This window comes from Aythya ferina, assembly GCF_964211825.1.
Source record: "Aythya ferina genome assembly, chromosome: 3".
In the NCBI taxonomy this organism is placed as follows: Eukaryota; Metazoa; Chordata; class Aves; order Anseriformes; family Anatidae; genus Aythya; species Aythya ferina.
Genome location: NC_140298.1, coordinates 96,860,770 through 96,883,526, shown reverse-complemented (window position 1 = coordinate 96,883,526; position 22,757 = coordinate 96,860,770). Strand labels below are relative to the sequence as shown.

At 36.0% G+C, this 22,757-nt stretch overlaps 1 protein-coding gene across 1 annotated transcript in view; it reads right to left on the bottom strand.

The window, feature by feature from the left end:
* The window catches only part of CSMD1 (CUB and Sushi multiple domains 1), a 1,186,176-nt gene that overhangs the window by 279,014 nt on the left and 884,405 nt on the right, over positions 1-22,757 (bottom strand). The window contains exons 13-17 of the mRNA XM_084516291.1: positions 19,217-19,399; positions 17,024-17,350; positions 15,678-15,872; positions 11,197-11,335; positions 3,626-3,813 (exon numbers count right to left, since the gene is read on the bottom strand). Of these exons, the coding sequence (XP_084372417.1) occupies positions 3,626-3,813; positions 11,197-11,335; positions 15,678-15,872; positions 17,024-17,350; positions 19,217-19,399 (1,032 nt within the window). The remainder of the gene's footprint in view (positions 1-3,625; positions 3,814-11,196; positions 11,336-15,677; positions 15,873-17,023; positions 17,351-19,216; positions 19,400-22,757) is intronic.

Here is a 22,757-nt window from a genome sequence, read left to right as displayed (position 1 = left end):
ACCAAAAAATGTGGCTACCCTAGCAACTTGCAACTTCTGGCTTGAAATAAAGGTGATGTGCAAATAATGAAGTTAGCTCAGGCAACAGAACTTCATTCTGAAGGGGAGATATTTAGTATTTAATGTTTAGCAAACACCTATAGCTGAAAGTAAGTGATTTTTATTTGCTTCTTTGGACAAAGATTTTTTTCTTAATGGGAGATAACATAAGACACACTTAATAACTGACAGTGCTGAGAGTCCTGACTACAAAAAGACAATCTTAAACTATAAATGAGAAATCTTGACATCATAGTGATAAATTGTGGGACTGGGGATTGAAAAGGTTGATTTAATACTATTTATAACAATTGGATGAATAAATATTAAAATCTGTGAGAAATGCATGTTTTTCCTCTCCCATCCTACATACTGCAGTACTTCCCAAGAAGAGCAGGGAGGAGCAGCTCCCTCAAAAAATGCTCCTTCCACTTCATTCCATGTAGCAGTAAGAATGACTTCAGCAGATAATATTCTACCCTATAATTTAATCATTCTCTTTTCAAAGGAACATAACACACAACCCAAAGATAACTGCAAAAATACAATCAAAACAGATGTTGCACCTCACTGAATAATTGAAAAATATGAACAGGCATCCTTAAAAACTTCACTCTGTCAATACTGACATTTCATCAAATGTTCATCAACTTTTTAATATGTTAGCTGTATTAGATGCTTCATTTATTATTAAAACGAATATTTTGTAAATGGAACTACAAATGATTTTTATAAACTGGTTTAATTATTGGATGTCATTAGATCTCTAAAGAGGAAATGAATCTTGCTATAAGGCATGAAAGCAAACAACAGTTATATGGTTTCATATACTACATACCTGTATATATTACACACCTATATTTCCCCCTTCATAGTTCAAGTAGTTAAAATCATTAGAAAAACGGAATATTAAAGTGTAAGATTGTTTAGAGATTTTTTAAATAGTACTCATTGCATGAAATGGATGAAGAAAATAAAACAAACAAACAAAAACAGAAACCAAAACATGGCTGGTGCCATAACCATTGCTCCCCATTAAGGCTAGATACTTAGCAGTCACTGTGTTATTCAGAGAATCTCAAAAAATGTTTTGAACAATGGAAGCACTTCATCTGGAAGCAAGAGTGCTACTCTTTGCTATCATTATAACTTCATTCAGAACATCGGTATGGCAGATGTCAGGATGTGAAGCATTGGAAACAGAGGCCACACAATTAAATTAAGAGGGACCCCATTGAGGGGGGCTCTGGCATCAATTTTAATGCATGAATCAACTAACATACGTACAGCTAAAATCTCATGCACCTTGAAATAAAAGGGGCTTGTCCCTGCTGTCTTTTGAGAACAGTTTTGGGCCCCTCGCTACAAGAAGGACATCGAGGTGCTTGAGCGGGTGCAGAGAAGGGCGACGAAGCTGGTGAGGGGCCTGGAGAACAAGTCCTATGAGGAGCGGCTGAGGGAGCTGGGCTTGTTCAGCCTGGAGAAGAGGAGGCTCAGGGGCGACCTTATTGCTCTCTATACGTACCTCACAGGAGGCTGTAGTGAGGTGGGGGTTGGCCTGTTCTCCCACGTGCCTGGTGACAGGACGAGGGGGAATGGGCTTAAGTTGAGCCAGGGGAGTTTTAGATCAGATCTTAGGAAGAACTTCTTTACCGAAAGGGTTGTTAGGCATTGGAACAGGCTGCCCAGGGAAGTGGTGGAGTCACCATCCCTGGAAGTCTTTAAAAGACGTTTAGATGTAGAGCTTAGGGATATGGTTTAGTGGGGACTGTTAGCGTTAGGTAGAGGTTGGACTCGATGATCTTGAGGTCTCTTCCAACCTAGAAATTCTGTGATTCTGTGTGATTCAGTCTGTCTGAAGTTATCCCTAGAATTATGCCCAGGTACTACTATATAGAAAGATGATAGTTGGCATGGGTGAAAATCATGCCAGGGTTTGGGCTTAAACTGTACAAATGACTGCAAGACTCAAGCATTTCTAACTTACTGGATCAGACATAGCTCCAGTGACCAGAAATGCTTCTCTGTAATCTTAAAGGGTGAATTAGCTCCAAGTGCAAGGCTGCATGTATACTTGTAAATGTCATCTGTTCCATGTTAAGCTCCTTCTTTTAAACAGGATCCCAAAGTAGACACAATATTCTCTGTGGTCATCAAATTAAGTGAAATATTTTCTAAGCCCTACATACAAAATTGCCTATTCTGTAATTCTTTTTGATGATTCACTACAACAGCGAGAAGACATTTTGCATCAGTCACATTTTTCTCTGGATTGCTTATGCTCTCTCTAAACACCATATCCTTTCTACTGTATTTCTATTTTGTATTTGTGAATGTAATTTCTCCTTCCACATGTATGCTTAGAATATTTATTTATAGAATTTGTAAGTGTACTCATTACGCTACCAACATTGTTAATAAAATTATCAGATTCTATTGAAGCTAGGCCAGATCAAGGTAGGATCCCTATAAATTCAAGTTAGACAATGAAGTACTAATACTTGTTAAAAGCTCTAATCAAATTTCAAGGTTTGAAGTGCACTGATAAAAAAAGATAAAGAGAGAATATAAAAATGCTGTTCTAAATAATTTCATAATTAGACCTACCTCTTTAAGAACATGTAGAGCAGATATTGTATTACTATTTTTTTTATTATTATTTTTAACAGGAGACAACATGTATTTGATACCAGGTTTAAAATAAAAACACATTATAAAAAAAAATGGGGACAACTGTACAAAATATAACAGCAACCATTTAGTTCAAACACAATAAGGGAAAATCAGCATCTGCACATAACTCATTTGGCATCCTACATTCTGTTCCTTGTCTTTGCATTGCTCAGTGCCCTTGTAGTTTATCATACTATTATCTCCTCAGCCATTACCACATTGTCTGCATCAGAGTTAAAATATTCAGAATTTCCAAATTTTGATGTAGCTATGTAATAGTTTGGGCATTCATACCAGATTCAGTGTGACAGAAAATTCACTGCAGTCAGGTTAGTTTTCAGATAAGACTGCAATAACCGACAAAAACAATGTTATTTGCTTAGCCTATCCACACTAAACATGTGTTCTATTCAGTATTTAAGTGAGTGGCTACACTATCATATAAACATCAGTGACTTCAGAAAGTTTAATATATGCAATTTTATACAACCAATTTTAAAGAAAATAGTGTTATAGTGATTCCGGAGTTCACAGATCAATATTATTATGCACTTATTTGCATTTTAGAATCACCACGGATAAGGCTCAATTCTGCTCAGAACTACAAAGTGTATTAAAAATGTAGAAAGATATACACGTAGAGAGAGGCCGGGGCAGGGCAGAATAAACAAACCCAACATATCTTTAAATCCAAGGGTGATTTTCTAAAATTACTTTCCCATAAGCAGTCTGAATAACATACAAGAACTCATGAAGTAAAATTTTACAAAATGACTTAATAGTTTCACAGTCAGTACAATTTGTTCTGATACAAATATAATGACTACAGTTTATTAGTTCCTACTTGTTTGCTATTTTCCAATTGAATGTTATTTTCAAAATTAAATGAAAATCAGAGAAATATCAGACTTACTCTCATAGTGAATTAGAAAGCCAACACTGGAACGACTGTTGTCCGTAGTGAACAGCAGATACATATAATTGCCAGTACTAATAAGGAACTGGGGTGCTTGTGTTCCATGGTATTCTCCAATTAATGGTGATGAATTAGCTGGCCCATCTCTGACTTCCAAAGTGTCATAATTAACTTCAGTCTGAAATCTGAAAAGGAATACATAAGTCTGGTAGGCAGAAGAATGCTTTTAGAAGTTTAACTCACGTTGATCAAAAATGTCAATATATATAAAAATCAGTGTATCTACAGCTCCATCAGTGCATTACTGTGAATAACAACTAAGGAAGTTTTTACACATCTTTTCTCTTTTTTCTCTGGTATCATATAAAATTTATAAGGTGTGTACTATACTTCAGATCAACCATATGACTGGGCTTCAAAATGACATCTAGTGAGGAATCTGAGTAGAAAACTCCGAATTGTCTCATAGAAAACTGCATTATGAAGATCCAATAAATTTCTTGCCATCAGATTAAAAAATATTTTGACATTTTTGGAATATCTTCAATAATGTTTCATTATTTTATTTCAACAATTTCCTTATTTGATATTTGGCAAAAACTGTTTTATATATTCAGCTGCTTAATGCTTTAGCCAAAGAATTGTTTTCTATCATAGTTCACTAATTTACTTTTAAATAATTAAATTTTCTTATGAAAGAAAGAAAAAGCATTACAAAAACATTAAACTGAAATCAAGCCCTCATTTTGAAATTTGTTACAGAATTCCTTAGCCTATCTAAATGTGTCAAAAAAAAAAGATAGTAAAGACAAGAAGGGAAAAATAAGGAGAGTAACAAGATTTACAAGAATAAAAAAAAAAAACTTAAAATCAACAGAACAATCAATATCTGTGCCAATTACTAAGCCACATCACATTTGTCCAGTTCATAAAGCATGTCTGTGTGTGCAGTCATCCACTACTAGCTGTTCTTAAATCAAACAGCTCAAATCTGCTTTCTGTAGATGAAACTTTGACTGGCATTTTTCACATCAAATGTATTTCAAGGCAGTTTGTACTTATCAGATACTCTTGTGAACTGCAGCATCTAAACATCACACATCCATTTTCCTATTGAAAAAGTTTCTACTATTACACAGATATCCACACTTGTCTGAATATATTTGCCTGCAAACACAGTATTCTTATTTTTGTAAAATGCTTACCTTTCAGAGCAAGTATAGAAAATGTGTGTTTTGAGATTGTCTTGTCTTTTCCCATAGGGCTTACTAAATCAACTTCTGAGCATGAAAATCTCAGTCCCTGTGCACTTGTTTCATAATGAATGCCCTTAAATTGTCTTGCCAATATGGGATATGTACTTAGTGAGTCTGGAGGTAACAAACTGTGTTCTTGTAATTAAAGACAACAAAGGGGAATTACATGGGACATTCCTTCAAAGTCTAAATAAACTTTATGCTATGTAGGTAATGATGACAGAACGAACTGTTTCCCAGCCAAGCCATTATATTTTACAGACCAATAGCATTAGTATTAAAACCATTTCCACATACATATCAGTATCAGTAATGGAAAGTGAAGATTTAGTGTGTATTCAGTAATCTTTATAGTTCTCATTCTCTCGTGAGTCCCTGAAAACAAAACCACACCCACAAATCTGAAAGTATTTGCTTAACTACAACAGCTAACTACACAAAGCTTGGAAACTCTGATGTGCTCTACATATAACTCTTCTCTCTTCACCCAGGAAACTCTAGATCTGTGGTGCTTTTGACCTTTTTGGGTATGTTGGCTAAAATCCAAGTGACTGCTTTCGCTGCTATCTGCCCTCTCTGACAGTGGAATATAAAGGTTGCATGCATTAAGCATGCTCAAGACCAGTCCCTGGCACTAAAGTCAGCTATCATGGAAGGACATACTTCAGACTCACAGACAGAAAGATATTACTCAGATTTTCTATTATGAATAGTTGCCTACCAGTACTAACTCCTGAACCATGCTTGATAATTCTAATTGGCAAGCATAAAAAGTATGTTAGCAACTATTTCAACAAGTGTATAAATACAGACTTCTCAAGTCTGGAAAACTCTCTGGTACTGTTTAATTTAGCAGGATAGATAGTCACAGAGAGCATCACTCGAGAACCTGACAGTTATTCAGTACTTTTCCATAATTTCAAAGATTATACATTGATTTACCCTGCAGCTGAATAAGGAAAACAGACACACAGTGCTAGCCTGGTTTTAATACTTTATTTGTACTCATAATGAATGGACTCAAGATCAATACTTCAATATTTAATTTAACAGTTATGTTTGTGAAGAGAACTAATTAAAAATAAAGTGCTCCTAGCCAGCAATTGCAGTTTTCTTAGTAGGGCTGTGTGTGAATGAAGGGTTGCAGACTCTTGCTAGAAAGACAAATCTTTAAGTAACTCCTACAGCAACAGCTACCAATTACAATGATTTTTTTTTTTTTTTTTTTTTTTTTTCAGTAGATTCTTATTCATCACAAACTTAGTTCACTTTTCTGATTTTGAGTATTTGGGAGCGCTTTTGGGGACATTTTTTTACAATCTGCATTATCACTGAAACAATACACAAAGATAAATGAATACTGGAAATAATGCATCCTTACTAAGTAAGAAATTTCTTTAGAAATATTTTAATGTTTATTAGCACATTTATGTTGTTAAAAGGTAGGACATTTTCCAAATATTCCCAGAGAATTTTAAAAACTCGTCAATATTGCTATGTAATACTATTTTTCATGGATAGCTAGGTTTTGAATGAAGAGGATTGTTTTATCTACTATTCAATGAGTTTTCACCAATATTCAAAGTACCAAAAATCCTTCAGTCCTGTTGCCTTTCCAGGCATTTGTCATGATGTGAAATGCAGAATGTTTCAATATAAAATGTTCATAGGGTTATTTGGTCATTTGCTGCTATTTCTGGAAAGTTTCTAAGAACTGTAGTAAGATGCATTTGTCTAGCAACATGAAATCCTCATTAGCTCAAGAGTGAGCTAATTTATATTACAAATATCACTCTCATGGTGCAAAATTTAAATCTGGCAACTGTATCTGTGATGGCAAGACATAGAGCAAAATATAAAAGAGTCCTATTTTTCCCAATCTTGACAAAATATGACAGAATATTGTGCTTGGCAATTAATAGATCATTTTATTTCTTTATTTCATACTGATTTTGCTTACTGCTTTGTAATTTGCTAATGTAGCAAATGAAGCAGATAAGCTTCTTTTAAATTAGAAAAAAGTATTTACCATTCAAGTTTTAATCTGGGTAGCAAAGTTTTCATGCTAGAAGAAAATAAATACTTTATTGAAAAAGTCATATTATTACCTTATCATACCAAAAGCACAACAATCTTAAATAAATTTATTATATGATGTAGTAAAACTATACAATTTTCTAAACCTACCAGGAACACTGGCATGAAACTCCAATAGAAGCTTCTCTACTATAAGTACATTAGTATTGTACTTAAGAGTAATGTGTATTTGTAACTGTAACATTTAGAGAAAGAAGACCAAATCCTTCTTTTAATAATGCTGATATAAAACTGGATTAGATTAACTGCCTGCCTGCTGTACTTTGAAAATTATACTGGATCAGATTTCTCAAGTTTGTTTCAGGGTAACTCAAAGCTCTTGCTTAATTTCATCACAGTTTGATTTGCACACAATACTCTACAATATTCTTAATTGAATGTGTGTGCATCTGCAGAAAATTCAGTAAATGTAGTTCTTGAACTGGACCATATGGCACAGGAGCTGATGTTTCCCATTACTTTCCTCAGAAATATAATGGTCAAACTGTTAAGGTCTACAGCTACAGGCAGCCCATTTCCTTTAATAACATTAAAACGCTCCATTTTACAACTGTTTGCTTCCACTGAATTCGTGAAGACTTCCTGGAATCTCAGGTTTCTGATAACTAATTTTAAAGAAAAAGGGCAAAGATGGCAAGTAAATACAATCCTATAATTTATATATTGAGATTTTAATAAGAAAACAAACAAACAAAAAAACAGTGACTTAAATTCTGTAACTTCCTGCTGAATACAATGAAAGCAAACAACTTTTATGAACAGCTTTTAACAACACTGTTCACCTTGCCTGTATATTCCACTGTCCCCACTAATGGCATGTCAGGCTGTAACAGTGTCCTGTATTTTTCCCAAACTGAAGAATGTTAATTCTTCAATTGAAATGAATGTTAACTTTACATGGAAGGATGAGGACACCAAACAAATCAATCAAAGTGAGAAATGCAGAAACACACTAAACACATTAAAAAAAATAAAAAGCTTTCAGTTCAAGAATGCCTTGAATTGCAAACTGGGAAAGCACTTTGGGGAAATACAACTGTAGTGGGTTTACGTGGCAAGGTTTTGGTAGCAGGGACCCATAGGGGTGGTTTCTGTGAGAAGGATCTAGAAGCTGCCCCATGTTTGGTGAGGGCCCCACTGCTGACCAGAGCTGAGCCAATAAGTGATGTTGTTTTGCGCCTCTGTGCATATTTAAGACAGGGAAAAAAAACGCTGTGCCACGCAGCAGCCGGGAGAGTCAAGGGAGTGAGGAACGGCCTTGCAGGCGCCAAGGTCAATGAAGAAGGAGGGGGAGAGGTGCTCCAGGCGCCAGAGCAGAAGTTCCCTGCGGCCTGTGGTGAGGACCATGGTGAAGCAGGATGTCCCCCTGCAGCACATGGAGTACCAAGGTGGAGTAGGGCTCCATGCTGCAGCCTGTGGAGGAGACCACAGTGGAGCAGGTGGTCCTGCACCAATGGAGGCTGCCGCCTGTGGAAGACCTCTGCCGGAGCAGATTCCGGGCTGGACCTGTAGCCCGTGGAGAGGAGACCACGCAGGAGCAGGTGACCTGGCAGGAGCTGCTGCCCATGGGGGAGCCAGGTTGGAGCAGTTTTCTCCTGAAGGATGGACCCCGTGGTACGGACCCATATCTGGAGCAGTTCTGGAAGAGCTGCTGCCTGTGGGAAGCCCATGCCGGATCAGTTCACCAAGGACTGCATCCCGTGGGTGGGACCCCACAGCACAGGGGACGAGAGTGACCGAGAAGGAGCGGCAGAGAAGAAGTGCTGTAGACTGACCATAACCCCCATTTCCCTGTTCCCCTGCGCCACCTGGGGGGAGGAGGTAGAAGAGGGTGGATGGGGGGGGAGGTGCTTTTGGTTTCTTTCCTTTGTTTCTCACTTCTCTAGCTTGTTAGTAATAAGCAATAAATCATACTGTCTCCCTATGCCGAGTCTGTTTTGCCTGTTACAATAATTACTGCATGATCTTCTTGTCCTTGTCTCAAACTTTGAGCCCTTTTCATCTTATTTTCTCCCCGTTCCTCTTTGAGGAGGGGAGTGAGAGAGCGGCTGTGGTGGAGCTCGGCTGCCCACTCAAGCGGAACCATGGCAATAACACACATTTATCTGTTACAGAATTCTCAGGATTCGGCCCTCATGCTTGTGGTGTAATTGCCTGAGGTAACTAGGAAAATAAAACTTAAAGAAAATGTGCAGCATTGAAGAGGCTTTCAGGGTAGGCCATAGCTGCATTATCTGAGCGTTCCCTAGGCTCCCAACCTTAGATGCTTTTGCGCTGGGGAAACTTGGTGTGCTAGCCCTAAGGAACAGTATGGAGCATAGAGTGGAGTGGAGACACCACGGCTAGGCTCTGTAACCAGGTGGGGACACTATTGTTCTTGTGCACACCGAGACTGATAAGCTGCACTTTTTGCCACCCTGAGCCAAGGACCTGTCATGTTTTGACAAATGCTGTACCCTAGTGTACTTTTTGCTCATTATAATATCATTATAATACCAAAGCACACCTCCATCCCAAAAGCTACCCGCCTCCAAGGTGCGACCACCCCTTACCGAGCATGCGCTCTGAATTTCTTGGAGCCTATTACTTTAAATGGAGATAGGAGAACTTTTCATGAATTATAACTTAGAAATGCTTGACTAGAGTCACTCAAGCTCCACTTAAAAGATAGAAAATAATATAAACTGGCCTAAGAGAGAGGGGATGTTAGGGAAGATACCACCATCAGGGGAGATACCATCCCAAGGGAATACAACATCCATCCAAGGACCCCCTGACTCCTGGGACCAGTCGATGGGCTGAGCCTCTCTTCCCCCCCCCCCCATTGGGACGCCGTTGGGTGAGATTTGAACACTTGGTTATAAATCTCTCTAGAGTCTTTGATCCTTTTAACACATTTATTTCTAGGCTGTGCACCTGTAACACCTGTAACACCTGTGTATTTCATGCATGCTAGCTTGCTTTTGCAGACAGTCACTATTGCCGGCAATCCAAAGAACCTGTGTACCTGTTGCTGTAATAAATCACACTTGATTGCATTGTTATAGCTCTCATTAAGTGCAACTAGGGAAAGGTTGGTTATATGTTATTGGTGAATCCGTGACCGTGATAGAATCCAACCAGAACCCAGACGGTTAACACGTTATTGGTGAATATCCAACCAGACCCCAGACAGTTAACGCGTTATTGGTGAATCCGACTAGTTCAGTACCCTGAAATCGACCGGACCCATAACGGTTAATCAGCTACACCTCTTAACGCGACAATGCTCTTGTCCACAATTCTGCATTTTTTGTCCCCATAAGGAACACAATACTAAGTAAGATGTATCTTAGGTTTGACACAGTAACAATCACTTTTACATTGTTCTGCTCTTTTCATTCATTTTCATACATTTTTGTCTCTGCTCTTAGACACAGAAGGCTTGTAAATCTTTCACTGAATCATTTTACTCATCACTGTTGGCTCTCGCTGCAAAGATCAAAACTAGACATAGATTATTGCCTCTGCTTGAGTGACAGAAAAACAGGAAGGCCTGTACAAGAAGACACTGCAGCTTAGCTCCAGGCACTGTCTTTCATACTATCCTGCGCATCTTTGTGCCAAATTGAGCATCTAGTGTGATATTAGTATCAAGTAACTAAGCAAATGGAGATTTTTATTTATTTTTTTAAAATACTTATTTTACAAAGATGTCCAAAGGTGAAGATTTTCAATATTTTAATTTAATTTTAAAGAATTTTTCTTTCTTTGAAAACTACAGTCACAATTTTGAAAGATTCTTGTATGGTTAGTAAAAAGATCTAATTGAGGTCACAATACTTACAAAAAGATTAAACATGCTGCAGTTCACATTCCTGCTGCTTAAATGTAGTCTCACTACCTCCTGACTCCATGTAAGACTGGACTGAAAATAATTCCCCTTCAAAAATAATTATTATTCCAGAAGAACCTGCACGCTACACAGGGACATAATCCCCATTTGTTCCAGAAGGTCTAATTTAGGTCCACACTGGGATAACATCTTTAAAAATTAATCAGGCTGACCATCTCAGTTGGATTATACTTTAGAATGAAACTGTGTTAGCATATAGCATTCTAATATACACTGAATTTCTTGTATTTTAATAAAATAATGTCAAATATTTTTCTTCATTGTTAGAAAAGATAATTTGTGCTCATAAGTTACTTGATATTTGCTATTATGATTCTCACCTGTCGAAAGTGATCTTAATGGAATGTCCTGGTCTTGCTTCAATCACCCACTCGCAATTAAGTGAATCCTTATAATATCCTGGCCACCCTGGTGGCAATATAACACCACTAGATGCTGTCAAATGTCCACCACATGGTGCTGGAAGAAAAAAACAAAAAACAAAACACATGTATACTTGTATCACAAACGCTATTTCTAATTCAATATTGTAAATATTCAAAAAAAAAAAAGATATACAAAAATCAAATAATAAAAAAAAAAAAAAAAAGAAAAAGAAGTTTAATATATAATGCTACTATTTTTATACATTCTGTTGTGTTATGCTCTTTTCCTGAGCACTTACGAGCACCTTCTTTTCCTCAGTCTCTTAAGTCCTGAATTATCATGGTTTATCACTACACATATCTTAATACACAGAGCATGACACTTGAATCTGCCAGCCTTCCTTTTGTTGAAAAGCACATATTTCGTTAAAAATAATATACTGACATATTTTAGTTCTGGTATGATTCCACATTTATGTGGAAATATCATACAAATTGATCCAAGTCATTTATAGTGAATTATTTTCATTATACTGTGCCATCTAACACCTTATTGAGTGTATTATTATTGGTGTAAATATTCCATTGAATCACAGAACAGATGAAGTTGGAAGGGATATCTGGAAATCATCTACTCCTGCTCAAAGCAGGGTCACTTGCAGTAGATGGCACAGAACCATGTTGTTAGGGCCATGCCCTCTCTCCAAAGGCAGAAAATCCACAGGCACTCTAGGCAATCTGTTCCAGTGTTTGATCACTCTCACAGTAAAAGGTTTTTCTTATGTTTAAAAGTAATTTATTGTATTTCAGTTTGCGTCCTTTGTCTCTCATCCTGCTACTGGACAATTTTCTTTGCATCATGGAATCAGGTATTTATATACTTCAACAATTTTTCTCTGGAGCCTTCAGCATTCTTTTTTTAGTCTAGGCAACCCAAGTTGTCTCAGCCTTTTCTTGTATGGTGGATTCTCCAAGCTCTCAATCATCTTTGTGACCCTTCACCTGACTCACTGCTGTGTGTATATCTTGTTTCTACTTGGGATCCTAAGCTTCTGTATGCAGCTCTGTAGGCAGAGGATCACCTGCGCTGAAGGAAGTACTTGGCATTTCCTCTCGTTGAACTCCATCTTGGCCCAATTCCACAGCCCATTAAGGTCTCTCTAAACATCAGGACAACCATATCATTTATCAGCCACTACTCCCAATTTCCTGTCACCTGCAACTTGCACTCAAGTTGCACTCTGTCCTGGTGATCAGTAGTGATCATTACTAAAGATTTTAAACAATGTTGGACCTGATATTGATCCCTGGGGTACACCACCAGGGGCTGGTCTCCAGCTGCACTTTGTGCCACTCACTGATCACAACCTCCTCAGCTCAACAGCTCAGCCAGTCTTCAATCCACCTTGTTGTTCACTTGTCACCATATTTTAACAGTTTGCCTACAAGAACCTTGTGTGATAGAGTGCTAAACACCTTACTAAACCGAGATTTCAAATATCCATTACTCTCCCCTCATCCATCAGGCCAGCCATCTCATTGCACAAGGATGCCAGGTTGGTCAGGTATGATTTCCTCTTCATAAATCCATACTGACTCCTCCTAATCTTGTCCTTCAGTATTTGAAAATGGTTTCCAGCAATATTGTTGCATCACCTTTTGCAATGATCAAGGTGAGACCTGTAGTTCCTCAGATCTTCCTTCTTTCCTTCCTTGAAGATGGGACTGAAATTTCCTTTTTCCAGTCCTCTCAAACCTCCCCTAGTCGTAGGACCTTTCCAGTACACTTGAGAGTGGCCTTTTTATGCTACTAGCTGGCTTCCTCAGCACTCTTCAGTGCATCCCATCAGGCCCATTCTTGCACACCAAGTTTGTTTAACCTAATCCTCCTCCATAAAAGGAGGAGTATTGTAACAGGGCTATGAAAGTAAGAAGGCTAGGCAGGGAATATTTTTCAGAGCAGGATCAGAGGACTTTGGCACAGGATTAAACAACATCAGAAAATACCAAAGACATTTTGAGAAACATGAGTTCATTAAAAAATTAAGCTGTTATAGCACAGAGCATTGGGATCTTATAGTTTAACACAGGCTATGGAGCAGTCTAAAAGAGGAAGGCTTTCAAGGTCAGGTAAATTTGTCTTAGTATCATTTGTATTACACTCAAGTAGTCAGTGATATCATTATCAGCAAGTTCCATATTGCTGTGCCCGGAATCTTTTCACTTGTCTTCTGTTTCTCTAAGTAGTGACAGGCAAACCTATTATGCCATATGGAAATTAATAGTAAAATGAATTTGTGAGTAGTAAATGAATACTTCCAGTTTTGATTCAATGCTTTTTTATGAAAATTGAACTCAGACATATTATTTTAATTTCATTCATGACTTGCACTTATCTCTGAGAAGTTTTTCCAGATTTAAAAAAGTGGGGGAAAAAAGTAACACATAAAAATGAAACATACACAGTTCATTGTCTCTGGGGCAAAACGATCACCCGGGAAAATGGCTTTTATTTTATATGTGTAGATCATCTGATGAAGAATGAATTGTATTCTATGCCTTTTATTTTTAATTAAATTTGGTTGCATTAGAAAAAAGAACAACCAGAAGACTGCTGACCTTCACCTGATTTTAACACATCACCTACTTCACATATTTCATGTATTGCTTGTTAAAGAGATTGTTAAGTATGAAGAGACACAAAGCAGAGCAACGAGAAAAAACAACAGTTGCTCAGAAATCTCAGACAACCAGAAGTAAACTTTATTACTTCTAAACAAACTAGTAAGGATGCTTGCTCCATACTATACACTAAAAACAGAAACTCCTTTAATTATCAATTAAAAAGCAAATCCACATCAAAACAGAACAAATCTTGAACGCAACTTTAAAGAACCATACTTCCTTCTGCATCAAAATGAAGAAATAGACAAAAATATACTACCCCCAAAACCCATAAATAAATAACTAAATAAAAAGTCGAATCCTTTTGTTATTAATAACTAGGTTAATGTCTAGTAGGGTTCACAAGAAGGATAACTGAGTTTAAGCTGTGCCTATGTATTTTCTTACAAAGTCATTTTTGTGTTTTTGTTTTCTTTCACATTTTTTCCCTCATAGTGGCTCCTTTATGGGTTTGTAGAAGAAAACTACATGAAGATTACATTGAATATTGTATTAGTTATATGTATAAAGTTTCAGAATGAGAAAAAATTGTTTGATGAAGAACCACCCCTTGCTCTGTGCCTTGGAGTGGGATGATTTTGCTTTAAGAAAAAAAAAAAAAAACAACAACAACAACAACAAAAACACCCTTGCTCCACAGAGTAACTCATTACATGGCTTAATCAGGTGAAGAAATCTTTCTAATACATCTATATTTGCAGGCACCCCACCTACCAGACTAACATTTTTTTCCATTATCTCTATATTTTCTTAGAAATACAGTCTTATCAGAATTGAGTTACCAAATTGCCCAAATAACAAAAACAAAACGAATGCAAGAAAGGGTAAAAAAATGCTGCACAGCAGGTACCAGAGACAGTGAGAAAAAATGTGTGAGAAACAACCCTCCAGACACCAAGGTCAGTGAAGAAGAAAGGGTAAGAGGTGCTCCAGGTGTTGGAACACAGATCCCCTGCAGCCCTCATTTCATTGAGTGCCTGACTGCATAACTATTGTTTACAAGAAGACATACAGCTTTCTGAACGTTACTTTTAACAGAAACACACAAGGTGTTTATTAAACATGTCTTGCCATAGTATGGAGTACTTGCCATAGTATGGAGTACTGTCACTGTTAAGCATCAAGGAATCAGCCTATTTTCTCACTTTTATCTCACTGTATTTCATTCTACAGAGAAATATAACGTTAGTCTGTTTACTTATGTAGGCAAGAACAAGCATATAAATTCAGAATTTTTGGATGAAATATTTTGGGAATATAATGAATATTAAACATAGCTCTGATTTTCACTGTAACTCTAAAGAAAAGAGGTACTGCAGAGTAGTATGTTACATACAGAGTTTCAGGTATACCTTTGCTGTGAGAAAATTAAAGGTGCACATTTTTAAAAATGAATTTTAAATAGAAACTCACTTCACATTTCTATGTGATAGATAATTATGTTCTTCAGTATGCTACAGCCAAAACTGCTATAGCAGCTATAACTCACAACCAGGTAATGATGGTGACTGTCAGAATTTGAAGAGAATAGCAACCGGATTTTTAGAATGCTAATTTATTCCAAGAATAGAAAAGCAAGCTATCTTGTTTCTATTATTGCTCTCTCATTTAACTAGAAAAGTGTTAAAATAAGACAAATAAATAACTTCAGCTACAGCAGTCTCATTTGTGTATGAAATGTGAAAAGCAAGCTAAAATTAAATATCTTAATTATTCAAACTGTAGGTGCAAACTAAAGATTGTGCCCTTACCTTCACAACGTGGGACAGCAGAGCTCCACACTACATTTCCATCCTGCATAATGCATGTTATGGATTCAGAGCCTTGGGTCTTCACAAAGCCATCATCACAATGGAAAGAAACAGAACTTCCCAGAAGGAACCTGTCTCCAAAACGCTTTCCATTTATAGGGATACCTGGATCATGGCACTCATTCTGACCAAATGCTTATTAAAACAAAATAAAACAAAACAAAAGAACAACTAATAATAGTAATAACAACAACAAAAACAACAACAGTAATAATACAAACCTTCTAAACTCTGTTACCTTGGGGGGACAAGAGGAGGAGGGAGAGAGAGGGAATAACCTTTGATAAGCAACAAGATTACAATATAATTGAAAGTTCTGGAAATGCCCCAGTACAAAATCTGCATTGGATCTGATGATATTCACAACAATGCAACATACTTCAGATTCTGAATCTTTTTAGCTGTGTGTGGTTTAGATAAACAAAAACACTATGCTTAAATTTCCCAACTGTTTGCCTCTCACACATCTCCATGTGGGGGGTGTTCTCCTCAGTGTATGGGTCAGTGACTTGTTGAGAACAGTATGGGTGTACAAAAAGCTAGAGGATCTATATGTCTTTCAGGAGGTGTGTGCAAGGGAACCCACGCTTCAGGAAAAGGGGTGAGTGCTTGTAACCCGTGCCCTGTGTCTGTAAATCTTTACAGGGCAGGGTGGAGATAGATTAGAACAGAAAGGTGTTTACAGATTTATAGGTGGTAAGATTTGTAAGCATCTAAAATTGTGGTTTATCTGTTGTATCACTGATACTGATCATGTCTGAACATGAGTCAGCAAAGTACCCTTGCCACTAAGAAGGCTAACAGTATTCTTCGATGTGTTACACAGAGAATCAGGACAAGAGAGTTGATCCTCCTTCCCTTCTACTCAGCATTGGTGAGGCCTCACCCGGAGTACTGTGTCCAGTTCTGTCACGTGTCCATCCCCCCATTCCCAAGACATACTGGGAAGCGTATGTCCACCTCTTTTCAGTGGTGCCCAATGCCAAGACAGAGTTACACGCTTTGCATTTATAGCAGTTTCAACCAAAATGGGCCTCAAATAACGAAGGGAAATTCTCAGTGCTATCACAATTAAATAAATAAATGATAAAATTTCAGATAAGCTAATAAAAGGAGTATTAGAAAGACAGCTGCAAGCACTGCAGTTATACAAGTATTACAATTTTGTATGTTCCCCTTTTCTGGGGCAATTCACTTCTGCATTATAAATACAAATACATTCTACTTTTCACTGTTATGATGAAAGACAGCTTGACAAGACATAAAATAAAAGCAGAGTTTCTTACTTGTGTAAGTGATATTAAATCCTCTTCCAGTTGTAGAGTGATCTGACTGAAATTCAAGTCTTACTATGTGCCCACTGCTAGCCAACTGAGAAGGTACTTCATTTCCAGAAAAAGTGCCAAGAGGTGGTAAATCTGAAATCCCATCATCTTTCACAGTGAGATAGTCAAATTGAGGTTCCACATCAAAGTCATTGAAAATCAGATGGATTCTGCTTCCTGGCTCTGAGATAATCAGCCAAACACAGTTCATATTGTTCCCATACTCCTCAGGATAATTTGGTGAAAGAATAATTCCAGATGGTGTGGTGAAGTTGAAGAAACATGAGACTAAAGAAAACAACAATATATTCTTAAAATACTCCATAAACACTACGAACATTTGTCTTTCTATTCTTGTGGAATAGAGTATTTTTGAAAACTAGATTTGAAAACTACTACACATACAGCCTGGACATAAGATTGTTAGAGCATTGCAGGTTTTAATTCCCCCTAAGGTATTAAGTGCCTGCACTAGAGCTTGCAAAATATTAAAAGAAATACATAGAGAATGCCAAAGAAAGAAAAAGTACTGCTTGGTGTGTCAGAATTCGGAAGAATTGGTAGGTTAGTTTGTTCCAAAGTGAAAATGCAACCTCCATTTATTTTATTTTATTTTATTTTATTTTATTTTATTTTATTTTATTTTATTTTATTTTATTTTATTTTATTTTATTTTATTTTGTTTTGTTTTGTTTTGTTTTGTTTTATTTTATTTTATTTTATTTTATTTTATTTGCTGTTAACAGAAAAGAAATGTGTTCGAAAATGTATTTAGAAATCCGAAAGAATTAAACAGAAGGGCCAGTCTGTGTCTGTAGCACACCAAGTTCATGCTGATGCAAAGATTAGTACAAATGCTGTGCCTTAGTCAAGTACTCTTTAAAAGTATATAGCACAAACTTAACTTCCTGTTTCCCTTTGTTAGTATAGGGTGATTAAACAGAAATGATTCCTAGCTTTCCACCTTTTTCACTCTTTTGGGTCAATTTTCACCAACACAATTCCTAACTATCTTGGAGTCATGATCTTGAAGCTGTTACTCTAGTAAAAAGAGCAGTACATTCAGAAAGACGAAGGCTTACTGCACTGTAATTAACACAAAGGATAACTATTACTCAGCTCTTGAATTGCATCAAAATTGAGTTTAATGTTATAAATACATGTTGTAAATTCTGGTTCCATTACCTTTCATAGGGCATGTGCACATCAAACAGCAGAGCAGTAAAATATTCTAAACTATTGTCAACTAATATACCAACCCAACGCAGCATAGTGCTATGCCAAAACACAACTTCTGTTTTCAAAAGGATTGCAGCCACGGCATCTCATGGCCAGGCTTTATGTGCTTACACACATTCCAGCATTATACAGGCATATAGAGGCTGCTTCCATTCACACAGAAAGCTCACTCAGCTTGCTAAGTCCTGTAACCAATACAGCTGCAAAATACATATACATCTAAGCAGAACAAGACACCACACTCTGTTTTGAAAATCCAGTACTGAATTGTAAGACTCCTTATAGAAAAGGTAACGCTACCTGGAGAACTAAGTGCCTAAGTGTACACCTGTGTACTTAAAAAGATTTACTCTATTTTACCATAGAAGAAGGGGAAAAAAAAAATGTTATCTATTTAAATCCATCTACAAGCTTACCTACAAACATATTTTATCTTTTCAAACAAAATTCATGTTTAATAATCTCAGCCCCCTTTTTCCACATTGGATATCCTCATATTCCTTAAACACATATTCATGTTTTGTTAGGATATCAAGAAAACAAAACAAAGCAACATAAAACATTTTTTTCTTATATCTGTAGACTGCTTTGCAGTGCCAGAATCAATGCATGTGCCACAGTCCTTTTGAGAACTTACATGCTAAGTGTTCAATTAGAGTCTTTTGTATGGCACTCATTTGTATTAAAAATGTTAAATGATAAAAATAAATACAAAATGAGGGGATGAACATTCTAAAACTGTCTATGTGATGGTAACCATAAATGAGGTACTATGAAGCCAACTAAGAAAAATACATGACTGTTAAACGCCTTCAAGGTCTTTGAAATGTTTTCCTGCTGGCTAGTAAAAAATGCTAAGAAAAGCAAGAGGTCAGAAAATGATTACAACAAAGAAATAATAATAATAATTCTTACAAACACAGCTGGGTTTGTTGCCAGACCACTGGTTGTTTTGTTGACATGTAATCGTTCTCTCTCCCACCAGTTCAAAAGCTGCTTGACATTCAAAGGTAAGTGTGTCTCCATGCAGAAAACTACTGCCAGTCCTTTTCCCATATGATGGAATTCCAGGGTCTCCGCAACCTCCTTTCTCAATTTCTGAATATCAAAAAAATCAAACACAATAGTAAGGAAAATATATTTGTCAACAATTTACATGTCAGTAAAAGAGGTGCCTTCAAAACATTTGACATTATGCTTTAAACTAGTATTTACAGTTGAAAATGAACGAGAGGTAGGTTCTTTAAAACCACCTACAAGATGGCTTAGGATCCTATGTCTTTTCACAGATCAATAACTTCCATACCTGCATCGCTGAAGATACAAAAATCCTCATGTTTAATGGTATGACTGCACTGAAATACATCTGATTTCATGGTAGAATTATAAATTCATCTATAGTCTCCATTCTATCATGGACATATATTAACATATACATCTTATTTCTGTAATGAAGTACTAGTAATAAAGAATCTAATTTAACTTTCAAATCTGCAATTCATTAGATAATGCTATTAGCAATAAAATTAAAAGTACATAATTTACTCATAAATTATATTGATTTTATTTAAAGCACCGAAATACCATAAACACCAAAATATAATAAAATTGAAGAATTATTTTTAAATCTCATACTTCAAATGAGAGCCATTTTTTTTTGCCAGCTGTGTTCAGCTACACTGAAAAAAGATTAACAATTTAGATCATACTTCCTAGACACCCTCTAGAAGATCTGCTATTTAAATAATATTTATTTTGTTGATATGGAATGCATGTGTAGATAAGAATATAAAAATCTAGTCTTATGAAACATATGAATAACAAGAATATTAAAGACAGGAAATGTAAATATTAAGTGCCTGTGCTAGAAATGCTGTATCATCTTGCAAATTACTCTACAGTTTGCTGCCCATTGAAAATGAAGAATACATTTCTTTGCCATTAAATTTAAAAAAGTTTTGACATTAATTTCCATCTATGCAGCAACCATAATAATGAAGCACATCTGGTTCTATAAACTGTGTTGCTACATCTGTAGTAAAATGATGTGAACCTCATTCAAATGAACTCAGCAATAAAATTTTGAAGTTATTTAAACGTTTCACAGTTTAATTCAAGGTATGAAATTTGAAATATTCAGGATATCAAGAAAATTCAACTCTCAGAACAGTATTAAGTATTAAGATAATTTAACATAATTAAAAACGTCTGCTGTCATATATTGCTAAAACTATTAATATTAAAATCTGGCAGAAGCATTCAACCTGGCATGCTAAGTCCAAAAGAAATTTTAATATGCAGAATGGCATTATTATGGTACACATATTCATACTCTATGCTCACAACCTTGAAGAAGTTCTGAACAGATTGTTGAGAAGCACGTATGGTACATTTCACAGCAGAACAAGTTATTCATCAGGGTAAAGAGAGGTACACTTTTTTTTTTTTTTTTTTTTTTTTAATCTTAAAATAAGACTTTGAAAAGAAATTTGTTCCTTTTATATCTATGAATTCAGAGCAGTCCCAGAGTCAGATGTTTTATTGAATAATTGTCTTACCAGAAAGCCAGAATGTATCAAATGAATGAAAACATCTTACAAAAGTCCACTACACAAATATATTAAAACAGCAGTGGAATAATATCAGAAATAGTCTGATACTGGAAGAGTATCTGAAATTATCAAGGATTGCATATTTTATCTTTAAAAATGCTTTAAAGTAGCTTCATCTGCATGATCCTAGTGAGACGTTTATTCTTAATAGTACAATGGAGCACTGAAAACTTGTTTGTTCCCAGTTGTCCACACACTACATGAAAATGTGGAGAGCTACAGAAAATTAGAACCCATATTTTGATTTTATTTTAAAAATTCGTCTCCTCCATTGATAGCAGAGCTACATCTAAAGCAGTATGTGTGAATGATCAACACTCTTTTGAAAAACCTGTTGTGTATTGGAGGTCAGGGCAATACTGTCTCAGAGCAGAAGTGTCAGGAGGCAAACTGTCTGCAGGGTCTTGCAAAGTCACTGCTCAAGAATTATCCCTTTAGAGAAAGCAACAAGTGTTTATTTCCATGGATACAGAGGAAGTACCACAATATTTTTAATTAATGAATTTACTGAAGTAGAAGATAGATCAGGATGCTTTCTAACTCAGGAGATACACGAAGCCCTAGGAGTGGGTTATGGATCAATGAACCAAAACTTTTAACAGAAGTTACCTAAAATTAAACTTTCTGACAGGTTGAGAATTCATTTTTTTTATGGGAAGTTAGTACAGTATGTCTTTGGTCAGAACTGAGGTCTTACTTCTAAGTAATTCACTTCTAAGTGAATACTTAGTGTGTCTTAACATATCACCTTTCATCCATGAATGACCAGTTTTACATGAGGTAGAAATATAACCTGAATTTTTAAATCTCTTATTTGAAAGCATAAATAAACAATTAAAATATAAAAACTAATTTCAGGTGAAACTTTTAAATACTTTTATTATTCAGAAATATAAAACTTTAATAAAATCTGTTTGCCTCAAAAAACATATTTCAGTGTTGCATTTGCAGTTAAAATACATTAGAACAAATTTTTTATCAAAGTATTTTACATTGAAAAGACAAATATCTCATAATAATGTCAAAATGAAATGTATTAACTTTATTTCTATCTCAACTTCCAGGGTTTGTGTTTGTTTGTTCAACATAAAAACAATTCAGCAAATGTCACAACTTATAAGACACTTTTGAGAATGTTTGATTTGCATTTTGGCAATGGGAATACCACAATGATATTTTCATTCACGCTATCTGATATTCTAGCTTAGATGATCAGTGAATCATAATCAAATCAATAAATCTGTAACTAGATACATCTTTTCTCTATAGAGCATTAATAATATCCTCACACATAAATAGTCAAACTTCAGTAGCTCAAGGTCTGCCAGATAGTCAAAGTTAATACCTTTAAAGTCTAAATTCATGAATTTGACTACATATTTGACTACATTTTGTAATTATCATCCAAGACAATTTAAGGGAACCTATAATCTGAAAACTGGCAGGTGCACATTTAAAAAAAATAAAATAATAATAATAAAAAAAAAATAGTTTGGAAGTTTATTTCTGCATCAAATTGGACCTTTTCAGTTTAACATCTAAACTCTTATAACAGGTCATAAATGTTTGTGTTTAAATACAAGAAAAATGATGACTTTGTTTATATCTTCTTTTTACCCTAGAATCAGAATGGTTAGGGTTGGAAGGAACCTTAAAGATCATCCAATTCCAACCCCCCTGCCACGGGCAAGACACCTACCACTAGATCAGGTTGCCCAGGGTCCCATCCAACCTGGCCTTGAACACCTCCAGGGATGGGGCATCCACAGCTTCTCTGGGCAACCTGTTCCAGTGCCTTGCCACCCAAAGTGTAAAGAATTTCTTCCTTACATCTAATATAGAAT